Raw genomic sequence first — 12,723 nt, forward strand, 5'->3', positions numbered from 1 at the left:
TGGAACCTCAAGACTCAAGGCTTGATTATCAACCAGGTAAAGCAGGCAGCCACAGACCACCTGAACCCCCAGCAGCCCCCAGCTTACTTTATAATAGGTAGGTACAAACCCAGAACAACAAGAATCAAGAAAGTCAAATTGTCTATAGTGCTATAAGTAAGTTCCATTTAAGTGCTACAAAGATTTTAGTTTAAAGTCTTGTTTTATTCAACGTATAGTCGGAAGATGTGTAGACTTTGTGCTGTCCTGATGGGGAGCTCATTCCAACATTTAGGAGCCAGGACAGCAAACAGTCGTGATTTTGTTGAGGGTTTTGCTCGCAGTGAGGGGAGCTAAATGGATCGGGTCCAGTCCATATCCAGGACCTGATCCATTATTAGCACGTTATGCAGTGGCGTGAGTGAATTTAAGTTAAAGACCAGTCGGGCTGCTGCATTCTGGATGAGCTGCAGAGGTCGGATGGCACAAGCAGGTTGACCTGCCAGGACTAGAGCCTGGACCAAAACTTGAGCCGCCTCCTGAGTTAGAAGGGGACAATCTACTTTTGTTATTGAAGTCAGTTTTGTAAGGTTGTGTTTAACATTTTGCAGACAGAAACTGAAAAAACAAGCAAAACTACGACACTTTAAGAAACATGTGAAATATTGTTTCTATACAGAAGAGATGTAAAGCATACAACTTATTTAAAAATACTATTAACAATGATAGTTTTACACATTCAAAGTCTAAACCAAAGTATGTTTACTGCATCACGTGAAAAACAATTGACGATAGGTGATATGTTTTTTTCTCTCTCTCTCTCTCTCTCTCTCTCTCTCTCTCTCTCTCTCTCTCTCTCTCTCTCTCTCTCTCCTCTTGCCTCAAAAATAGGTCAACTTGCTCCCCTCAGCCAATCAGAGGAGTGGGACGCCTGTGGGAGGGAGGGGCCACATTGACCAAAGTCGTCCGGATAAAAAATACCATAACGACTTTTTCTTCGACACCGTTTGACCGTCAGTGTTTGTGTGAACGTCAATTGGCGCTGAACGGTCGACATGGCGGAGAACAGAGAGAAAACCACGGACCAGATGAAGATGTGGCAGCAGGGCAGAGCCCAGCAGGTCTGTATTTATCCGGGGTTGGACGAGGAGCTGTGGCTGCGCAGCGCCGCCTCTCTCCGAGTCGCTGGGGGAGACTCGGGTCGTTTGGGGTGAACCAGCTAACAGCCTGAACCTGCAGCTAGCTTGTTTTCATAGCACTGGCTAACCTGTAAGCAGCTGCTTGCTAACCTGCTACGGGCTAATTGAGCCTCATATATAAATCCACGAGTAGCCACTGAGTGTTTTACAGTTAATTATTAAACACACAAACAGCAAAAATGACCTTAAGCCCAGAGTGTAGAAGATATGAAGTGGGCCAGTGTCCAGCAGCTGAACTTCGACCCTGTTTGTTACATAAGAAGAGCTCAGCGCAGAAAACCTGGAAATCGTTAAGACACTGAAACCCCTCTATGATGATTTGCTACTTGTCTCTGTAGTATTATTGCAGCTGCCTGCATTTTGTTGTAACATTCATGTACACGGTGCAACTTCTCAGAATGGTTGACAGCTGTAAGATCATAGGATAATCATTATTATCATCATTCATGTGGTGGATCCAGTTTTTACATGTTCTGCTGCAACACGGAAGATGACAGTATCGTGCCACATGAAATTTTGAGTTTCAAAAACAATCAATAAAGATTCTGTCAGCCAACTCCTCTTCTTGGCAAACTTACTGCCCCTGGAGTACGAGTAAAGGAAGTTCCCTGACAGCTCCAACTCCTACTTTGTTGTAGTTTAATGTAAAGGTCTGTGTGTTTTTAATTTGAAAAAACAATATCCACCATTTTCGATTTTTGTGTAAAATTTTTGACTAAATTAAATTGATCAGAAAATAATCAACAGCATTGTCATTAATAAAACAAGTATTGTCAGTCTCTACTATTACTTAGCCATAATGATCTGCTTTCAGCATGACTTGAAATGTAGATTGTCATACAAACATACATGTCACTCATCTAACATGCATCTTTGGTACATGAATGTGTTTCTTTTCAGAAGCCAGACACACTGACTACAGGAGCTGGTCATCCTGTTGGAGACAAGATGAACCTGCAGACTGCAGGACCTAGGGGCCCCCTGCTGGTCCAGGATGTGGTCTTCACCGATGAGATGGCCCACTTTGACCGGGAGAGAATCCCAGAGAGAGTGGTGCACGCCAAAGGTGCAGGTGAGTGTTGAACCTGGATCAGTTACTACCGTGCAGCCTGCTCTGTGCCATGTCTCTGGTTGGCTGACGTTGCAAAATAAAGGAACTGTTGTAACACATATTTTCACATAACTGTCACATTTCATATCATGGTTGTTCCCCTATTACAAAAAGGATACTGTGGCTTATTCCTCCTTAAGGAAACTGTAAATATGTACTCTTACAGGATAAATAAACATTAGCATAAAAGCTAATGTAAAAGATTCTTCGTAATATAATATTGTTATTGCTATTATTACTATTTAGGGAAGACATAATAAACTTGTTACAGAAGAAACCAAACTTGTGCAAACTTGTTCAGTGTTCACTACTGGTTTGGATACTCAGTGTCTTGGACACAATTTGGTTACTATTTTGTGCGGTAATGTAATCTTTACCCACTAAGCACTAATTGCCAACACAGCATTGTTCCACATGCTGCGATGGTTATGATCCATTCATACTCTGCACCTCAAACTTAGAGACTTGGAAGACGGAGAAAAGTTTTGTCTGAAATGGCACAGTCGGGCACAAACCTCCACCAAGGCCACACGGGTCAACACCTGTCTGTACGGCTCTTAGAATAGAAACAAAAAAGGATATATTCCAATATTTGACAGCAGACTTCCCTTGGCTGATAAAGACATGTCTTATTGTTTTTCCTCCATGATGCAGGGGCCTTTGGCTACTTGGAGGTGACTCATGACATTACCCGCTACTCTAAGGCCAAGGTGTTTGAGCATGTCGGAAAGACGACACCTATCGCTATTCGCTTCTCCACTGTCGGTAAGAACACCTTCATTGTGTTTAAGCAGGATTCACTGCAAAGTCATTGAGTTACATTTCCCTGAAAAATATCAAAAACACATATTTTGTATTCTTTTTAAAGATAGCATGGTTTTAGGGCGTTAAACATTGTCATGTTTCCCACTTCCTAGCGTCTTTAAAATCCCATCTCTCTTTGGAAGCTTTTAAGAATCTTTGATATGCATTTTTTTATACTGTTTTTAATGGTTTTATTTTTACTGTTTCTTATCTTACGTGACCAACGCCCTTTATTCACCTGCCATATCTGGTTTTGTTGTTAAGCACACATTTTTGAGAAAATTGCTATAATAAAGTTTAATATCTTATCATTAATATTACTGTCAAAGTTATGCCGAAAACATTCTTCACTATTTCTTTTCCATTATAGAAGTGGATTGGAAAATACTAAATAAGTTGTGCATTATTCATTCATTTAGCTTTATATCAGTGATGCAAACAAATTGACTTAACACTCTGGTCCTCTGATGGTGTATTTAATTCATGTTTGTCTGCTTTTATAAGGTTATAATGTTTTATACCTTTTTGTTATAAAATGATGTAACCGAAATGTGATATTTATTCCTCCGAGATCATATATTTTTTTTATCAGCTCTAAAAAAAATAGGCATGTATTTGGTATACTGCGTATGTGTGTGTATATTGTGTATTCAGTTTTTTTATTGTATGAAACTGGCACCGCAATGGTGATCTCTGAATCTATTAATATGGCACATTTATACGGTTTGGATGGTTAATGTACTATTTAACAGCACAATGACATGCTCACTTAAAGTTTCTCTTGTAAGGGTATTTTGGAAAAAATAAGTTCTCCATTCTTACATGCCTTTCTGTTGACTGGTTCTAGAGAGGTTGTGTATGTTTGAGAAACGTGTGGAACTGAAGGGAAAAGATGCGAGGACAGGGGTGTGTGACATCATAAGCCCGCAGACTGTATGAAGCATTGAGATGTAGAAAGTAGGTTAGTTGAAATGTAAACATATGGTTAACTGCGTAAATATCCATGTATACACAGGGAGTGCAGACACACACTCTTCTCAGCGGCCTTCACCTTGTCAACTCTCTATTTTTTTTGTTTTATTTAGCTGGGGAGTCGGGATCAGCAGATACAGTGCGAGACCCCCGGGGCTTTGCTATCAAGTTTTACACTGAGGAGGGCAACTGGGACCTGACAGGCAACAACACCCCAATTTTCTTTATCAGAGACGCCCTGCTGGTGAGTGGGTGGAGGGAATTCATTAGCTAGAAAATCATTTGCTTTCACTCAGTAGTTGAGGGGCACAATGTTACAGAATCACACTTTGGTATTCTCTTAAAAGTGCAAGTATTTCATCATTTTAATTAAACCAAACCTGTAATCCCAACTTTAGCTTGAATATGATCAGAAACCTGATGATGTATGAATCAAGTGTAAGATACATCATGCTGACCTTGTGCCTTTTACCACTTACAGTTCCCGTCCTTCATCCACTCCCAGAAGCGCAACCCCCAAACCCACATGAAAGACCCTGACATGGTGTGGGACTTCTGGAGCCTGAGGCCTGAGAGTCTGCATCAGGTAACTGCTTCCTGAGCATGAGACTGGTCTCGAAGACAACAAGGGAATATATATATATGACATTATATTGTCCTCTGTGTAGGTGACTTTCCTGTTCAGTGATCGAGGTTTGCCTGATGGCCATCGTCACATGAACGGCTACGGCTCCCACACCTTCAAACTGGTCAATGCTGACGCAGAGGTTGTCTACTGCAAGTTCCACTTCAAGGTTAGTTAGAGTTTAACTTTATAGAGATCCTGCCTCCTGAGATTGTCATTGCTTACTTGTGTTTCATGTCATGTTTTTTAGACTGATCAAGGAATTAAGAATCTGTTGGTGGAGGAGGCAGACCGACTGGCATCCACCAACCCAGATTATGCTATTGGAGACCTGTTTAATGCCATCGCCAATGGCAACTTCCCATCCTGGACCTTCTACATCCAGGTTATGACCTTTGAGCAGGCGGAGAAGTTCGAGTTCAATCCTTTCGATCTTACTAAGGTACAACGTCCTCCACAGCAGAACAATCAGGGTTGAAGTTATAAAGACACCAATTTCAATCACGTTTTAACCCGTCACAGAGCTATTTCATGTGTTTTTGTGCAACTGTTGACCAGGGTTGCTGCAGTTAACCGTATAATCAGTGTTACATGTTGTCAAAATGTTTGCTTACATGAAAAAAACTTCCCTGTGTGTGTACTTTTGGCATTTATCTGATAATGGTGGGTTCTCATTCAGGTTTGGTCGCATAAAGATTACCCCTTGATCCCCGTGGGCAAATTGGTTCTCAACAGGAACCCAGTCAACTACTTTGCAGAGGTGGAGCAGCTGGCCTTCGACCCCAGTAACATGCCACCAGGCATTGAAGCCAGCCCCGACAAGATGCTGCAGGTAATGCCACAACCGGCGTCCTCTTTTCTCAGATTGGTCTGACAAAAAAGTAAATACAGTAAAAACAGTCAACAAAAAGCATAGTTTGCTGCCGTTATACAACCAAACTATGTATTCAAAGCATAATAATACAGTGGCCCCTAAGTGCAAACACAATGTAACTTCTAATGGAAAGGGTAGGTACCTACTATCCAAAGGTATTGTAGCTGATTGGACGGATGCACTGTCTGTCTTTTTAACATGAAAGAAAGGCTGACCAAATGTGTTTTTAAATATTGTGTTATCTCATTTGATGACAAACAAAAATTCCTTAAAGTATTACTGTTTGGCATCGTTTTTCATTTGTTGTTTGAACCAGGAGGAAACATTTACCATCTATTGTAAAAACATATCCATCCAGTATATGTTACACCCTAACAATGCTTGATCATGGAGAACACCGGAAATCAACAAGTTAAACTGGTTTTGTAACTTTTGGTGTCATGTTCCCTTGGAAGTTCAGCTATCTCAGTCTCAATATACTCTAGGTCAGATGTTTTCATTCACTTAGCAGAACTAAAGCTGGGCTGAATGTTTGTGACCTAAATAAGCTTGCTTCATACTCCATATACCTGATAAGCTTCAGATACTTGAGATTGGATATTCACACCCACTTCTTACTGTAAATTGGTCAAATCTGAGAAAGAAAGAAACAGACCTTCGACAGACAATATCTTGCTTTTTCATTTGTTACACAACTATTTGGGTCTCGTTTCAACATGACCGTGTGAAGCAATTTCTCCATTTTCAAATGTCTTTAGTGAAAACTGACACCACTTATTTTTGCAGTTTGGAATATCTATGAATACTTTTCGTTCTGACAAAACACTGTTTGTCTTCTCCCATGCCTGTTTCCAGGGTCGTCTCTTCTCTTACCCAGACACACACCGACATCGGCTCGGAGCCAACTACCTGCAGATCCCCGTCAACTGTCCCTTCAGGACACGTGTGGCCAACTACCAGCGTGATGGTCCAATGTGTATGTTTGACAACCAAGGTAAGTCCCACCTGTGTGTCTTGTAGGTACAGGTTATAATTACAAAAATGAAAAAATGTGTATACCTTCATCCGTGTTTGGAGTCATCTGAGGTTTTGGTGAAATAATATGTCAGCTATTTTTAGATGTAGACACAGCCTTAGTCCTGAGATAAAACAAAAGTCCCTATTTATTTTAATAATATTTGGTCAACTGTCACTCTGAATTTAAACATTTTAGTCTTGTCTCGAATATATTTACCAGAGAACTAGAGAGCTAACTGCTGCCCAACAGACTTAGTTCAAGGATTAAATAATCTTCTACATTATACCGCATGCTCTGCATTTTAATAACCAGTAGATGTCATTTATACACTTAATTTTACTGTCCCACAACCATTCCTGGTATATGTAGGGATGCCACGATACCAAACATTTACTAGTTGATACCGATACCCAATTTGATACCACATCATAAAATTAAACAATAAATCACACAGTCCTTGTAAAATATTTAAACACATACACACACACACACACAGCTATATACTCGCCAGCCCCTCGTCCCCGCAGGCTCCTCTCGAAAAAAAATTTTGTCGTCTCGGTACTTTGCAGTTTTCAGACCTCAGCAAGACTTTTTTGCTTCCACCTGACTCACTGGTGCTTGGTCTGTCTGGCCTCTAGGTGGCGCTCCAAACTACTATCCCAACAGCTTCAGTGCCCCAGAGACCCAGCCTCACTGTGTGGAGTGCAAGTTTAAGGTGTCTCCAGATGTGGACCGTTACAACAGTGACGACGAAGATAATGTTACACAGGTAAATGTAGTGTCACCATTTTATGGGCATGTTTCCTGTGGCCAAGCCATTTGAGCACACAAGAGTTCAATCAGTGAGTGTTCTTGATTTAAGTATATTACATACACTTGTACACACCTGCTCACCCAGAGGAACAGAGCTTTACACTGACCAGGACAGGAAGAGCTGCTTTGAATCTTTTGACTTGTCATTGCAAACACTATAGCGGCAGTGCACTCAATGGTTAGTTGAAATAGAGCATAATAATAGGTTCAGGTTTATAAACTGCTATTCCTGTAAGAAGGGCACCAAATTATATATAATAAACCCAAAATGTGGTGTGATCCTCTTTCCTCAGTTTTTGAGAGTGTCTCTGTGTTTATTATTTCAGGTTCGCACCTTCTACACCCAGGTGCTGAATGAAGAGGAGCGTCAGAGACTTTGCCAGAACATGGCCGGGGCCCTGAAGGGAGCGCAGCACTTCATCCAGAGCCGCATGGTGAGTGCGTCAACTGTAGTGACCACAGTCTGTCTGTTTTAATAAATAAATAAAAAAGTCATATTTTTGTTTGGTTGAGCACAAATAACACCTTTCTGGTTGATGGTGGTCTTTGGTTTTGGCAGATGTTAGTTTACATATAGTGAGAGGCTGATGTCTTTTCAGGGCCTTTTTAAGTGTCAATGTCTGGTTCTTCCTGCAGGTGGAGAACTTGAAGGCCGTCCATCCAGACTATGGAAACAGGGTTCAGACTCTTCTCAACAAGCACAATGCAGAGGCTAAGAAGGTAAACACAGGTTTATGATTCACTGTTAAGTTGAACTCAAGGTTAGCTATCCTGACAAAATTTGGAACAGTAATTCGTGATCCCCAGAGAATGGGGTTAGTTACTATTTAGCTCAGAGCAGCACTGTCCTGAGTGCAGCTTCACTGAGATGTTAACCTCCCTGTAGACTAGTGACATGCAGAAATTTGTCTTAATGCGGTTGCAAGCATTGGATGCAAAAAATAACTCTACATAGTTATTTAGATTTTCCAATTATTCATTAACTCCGAATATGTAAAAATGATCTTGAATGATACTGGTGAAATAAGTGAATTGACTTAAGTGAAGCTATTTAAAGCGATTTTGAATATTGCAGGTAAGTTTACAAATATAATTAGATTTGGCCTCATTTACAGAAAGAAGACAACTCAGGAAACTGGGCATATTACATTACACCACTTCCTCGTTGTCATCGACTGCATATTCTGTACATTAAAATGATACAAATATTTCTGTCTTTTCCTCTTTGTCTTCCTCAGAACTCAGCTGTGCATGTTTACAGCCGTCCAGGTGCCTCAGCTATTGCTGCCGCCTCCAAGATGTGATGCCTTCGATTTCTGTCAGAGAATCAGCCCCGACTAAGATCAAATGCACTTATGTGATACCAACAGCTTTAACCAGTAACCAGATTAGATATTACTTAACATGATTGAAATGTAAACCTTGTATTGTCAGAGTTGGAGTTAGTTTATTTTTAGCTCAATCTGAACAAATAATTTGTTTCAACATTCTCAAAGCTGGCAATATTCAAGAGGCTCATGATTCTTTTTGATTAAAACATAGACAATAGCTCATTGTTTGTTTATACCGCTTACCTTCTGCTACAGTAAGTGTTGAAAATGATTTAAAAAACAATATTTTATTATTATGAAATAATTCCAACTGCTATGAAGTAGTTTGAGTAAAGTTTGTTTCCAATAATTCCTCAGGTTGTGATTTAACTACTATGTTGTTTTTATCAGATTTCTCTTAAGGTAAAGTTGAAAGAAAACGGGTACAGCTGTCAACGCTCAAATAACATCTGTTAGGGGAAAAAGTCATTGTCATGTAATTAACATGAGAGCTACTTAAATTCAGGATTTGAGTTTTGAGCCTGTAATTGTGATTCAGGATTTACCCAGACTTTGCAGACTGTGGCGTTTTAGTTTTCACTATACGTAAAGATGAGTTTTAAGCTTTTCCTGATGAAAGATTGAACCACCGACAACAATTAATTGCTAAATTCAGATCAGTAAAAAAGGCAGTAAGAAATTCTCTAGATGGTTGTTTCCCGGTGGGTGTCTCTACTGAAATGGAATTCTCCAAGAACATACGTTTCCAGATGACATATCTCCCCCAGCTAAAAAAACAAAACACTCTTCTGTGCCTTTTTTGTACAAGAACTGGAATATCAAGAGACTTTTATCTGAAATAATCAGTTTTTCTGGTTTGGATTTAAGACTAAATGACTCCTTGTTCACATGTAGAAAGAGATAATGTTTGAAGATTTAAATGGTCAGATCTACAGGTTGTGATACTTTAAAATCTGAAATGAATAACATTCATGTAATACTTTCTGTGGGTTTAAATGGTATATTACAGATGTGACACATTGTTGTCACTGGAGAAGTATACATTTGTCATGTTGGAGCATGATCACAACACTCTTAGCTATTCAAACCAAATGCATCGCTATCTAATACGAATTATCCATGTAACCAACTGTTGATGTGTTGATCTCATCTGAATGTCACTTTTTTTCTTCTTCAACTGAGATGTATTCTTGGTCTGTATGAATTATTTTATAATCAAAATTTATCCGCAGCTTTTATTTGTCTCCATTTCTTCCATTCCACCTCTACTTTTAGTGCATCATTTAAAACATGTACTTCAGTTTGATCAAATATCTGACAGTCTTCATACACCCTCCTGAGCACACTAACAGATACTGTCTCAGCCTCTGAACTACTGCTGTCACTTGATCTCTGATCTAGATTGATTCCACTCTGCATCATCAACTAAACAATTCTAACAATTATACAACTCATTTTATGAAAAATATAATTGTTGAGGAATTTTGGCCGTCCTCACACTTTACTGTATATGCAACTGTATATTATGTATATTACATTATATCTGTAGAGGACATAATGACGGTATAATTCCACTGATACTCCCGTCTCTCTCTAAGCAGTACCCAGGGTCAGGTTATAGATAGAGAGCCAACCAACAGTATATTGTAGTGTCTACATTTACAGACTTTCATATCTAACTCAGATGTTCCACACAGAGAGGCACCAACTTTAACTCTTTTGCGTATTTCACCAGTAGCAAGACGTAAGGACACAATGTGATTTAGGAATGCATACTTTAGGCCTAACTATCCAATAGGAGGTGAACACCTACATGTAACATAGAGAGTGACAGCAATTCAAGCCATTCATGGATGTGCTGTTAAAATAGGTGATGCAAGTAAAGGGAGATATATACTGGGATGCTGTGGGAGACATCTTCAGACTTGCGGGGGGGGGGGGGGGGGGGGGTGAGACCTGCTCATGTTACTCTGTTACAGCATTTGTTTCATCTTCTAGTCTCCTCGATGCATCAATTCTACATTAAACCCTTCTGCATAAGACATCAGCTGCGGCCTGAGTTTTTCTTAGATAGATGTCTCGGCATAAAGGGTGGACCAGGAGTGCCTTCAGCCATGCCACTAACACAAAAATGAATCACTAACCAGGCAAAACTAACCATGGGCCTCCATTTGGTACCAACTTTCACCTGCACTCAAAGAAAGCTGATTCGATTTAGGTGCTTGGAGTTTTAAAGGTCAAGGTCACAGTGACCTCACATTCATGTTAATGTGACATATTAGGACTGCCCATCGGAATTTGATTACATCTGGTACATGTTACTTGGACTCACTAATTAACTGATTCAATTCCAATGGTCTCGTGAATGTGATATCTCAAAACTGCGCAAGGGATTTTTTTCAATTTTGATCAGTTGTCACCTGGACTTAGATTTTCAGATAAAGTGATTAAGTTTCAGTGGTCAAAGCTCACAGTGACCTTATAGGAATCGGAAAAAACATATATACACTGCACTTGTTGGCGGAGGCTTGCTTCTGTGCAGTTATTCTAGTTAAATATGTGTATATAGCCTCCTGTAGGGTATGGGAACACTTTTTTATCAGAATTGGCATTGGCGTCTTAACATCCATAGCCATTAGCCTGCAGTTTATTTAGTTTTGATTGTCTAAATGTCTTTAATGTCAAGTTTGTTTAGCCAACTTACCATAGTCCAAAGAAATACAGGTTGGGGTTTGGGCCCGCTGTTGTGAGACACTTGCTTCTGTGAGCACTTGCCTGAGTCAGCCCAGACTACAACTGTGTTTTCAGAATTCTTTATTTGAGAATTGTATATTGAGACATTAGGAGTTAGGCGCCATTTTACTTTGAACCTGCTGTCTTGTTATTGAGGATTTGTTTTTCGTTGTGCTTTACATTAGGTTTGTTGGTCAGCTCTAGTCCTGTTTTTGTTATATTTGATTCTTTGGTTTGAAATAGACCCCACCGGGCTGTTATAAACAACCTTTTTTAACCCAAATCATCTGGTTTTATGTCACCTCCGTTTGCCTCGTGAGCCGGGTCGTAGCTACATTATATGAGGTAAACGGGGACTTCCTTGATAAGCTTCACTCCTCTCATTGAGGCGTTGTTATTCTAACAAGTTGCCTATTTGTCTCCTTTACTGTGTTGACTATGTTGGCGAGAAAGACGTAGTGTCATTATAAACTAACCCTCATACTGCGATCGAGTGTGAACAAAACAATAGCGTCATCATAGCCCTGACCCGTACACTACATAATGCTACGTAACCTCGACATCGTACAGCAGCAGAGTGGCGCAGCGGAAGCGTGCTGGGCCCATAACCCAGAGGTCGATGGATCGAAACCATCCTCTGCTATGTGTTTTTTATTTTTTTCTTACGCATTTGTTTTTTAATATTAACACAACAATAAAGCGACAATGACATGGATTCCTACTTACAGACGTTTTCCTAACCGCATATTATTTAGTATTTTGATTTCCACATACAATCTGATTAAAAGCCTTTTATTCGAGGTAACAGTTTTACCTAAAACTAAGGGTTTTTAAAGCACGTCGGTGATGAGATGTTAATCCATGCAATGATTAACCGTAACAACTTTAACAAGCATTCAGAGAAAAATAAGTTCGGGTTTCCTGTTTAACGGTTAAACATGAAAAACGTGCAAAAAGTAACAACATCAGTTGTTGCATCATTTTTTTATATGCTTCCTTTATACCCTCCTCTTATTATACATCATTTTACATGGAACATTATCTGCACACTTCACAATAACGTATTTATAATGAATTTTCTCCAAGCCATTTTGTGGGTTCCCTGGGAAGGTTTGAGTGACACCTAGTGATGTTATTTGCAAATTGCAACCAACTGAAAAAAAAAAAACTCACAACCTCTGCCAGAAGAACCAAGCAGAGAGAGAGGCTTTTTATGTAATGGCAAAACTACACAAAATGCAGGAATAACACAATTTAGATAAAA

The 12,723-nt window shown here is 39.7% G+C and overlaps 1 protein-coding gene across 1 annotated transcript; it reads left to right on the plus strand.

The window, feature by feature from the left end:
• Nucleotides 1–940: 940 nt before the first annotated feature.
• Nucleotides 941–9,962, plus strand: cat (catalase). The gene is made up of 13 exons (XM_062389267.1): nt 941–1,100; nt 2,079–2,250; nt 2,944–3,054; nt 4,179–4,309; nt 4,547–4,651; nt 4,734–4,859; nt 4,941–5,132; nt 5,370–5,522; nt 6,420–6,558; nt 7,221–7,351; nt 7,722–7,829; nt 8,032–8,115; nt 8,634–9,962. The coding sequence occupies exons 1-13, from the start codon at nt 1,035–1,037 to the stop codon at nt 8,697–8,699; spliced, it is 1,584 nt and encodes a 527-aa protein (XP_062245251.1). The 5' UTR covers nt 941–1,034; the 3' UTR covers nt 8,700–9,962.
• The last annotated feature ends 2,761 nt before the right edge of the window (nt 9,963–12,723 follow it).

Source organism: Platichthys flesus, chromosome 6 (assembly GCF_949316205.1).
Source record: "Platichthys flesus chromosome 6, fPlaFle2.1, whole genome shotgun sequence".
NCBI lineage: Eukaryota > Metazoa > Chordata > Actinopteri > Pleuronectiformes > Pleuronectidae > Platichthys > Platichthys flesus.

Excerpts from the sequence above, each read along its gene's own strand:
- cat (XM_062389267.1), top strand. The coding sequence starts at position 1,035 with ATGGCGGAGAACAGAGAGAAAACCACGGACCAGATGAAGATGTGGCAG. Across the intron at positions 3,055-4,178 it reads TATTCGCTTCTCCACTGTCG|CTGGGGAGTCGGGATCAGCA; the intron begins GTAAGAACACCT and ends TGTTTTATTTAG. Across the intron at positions 7,352-7,721 it reads ACGAAGATAATGTTACACAG|GTTCGCACCTTCTACACCCA; the intron begins GTAAATGTAGTG and ends TTATTATTTCAG.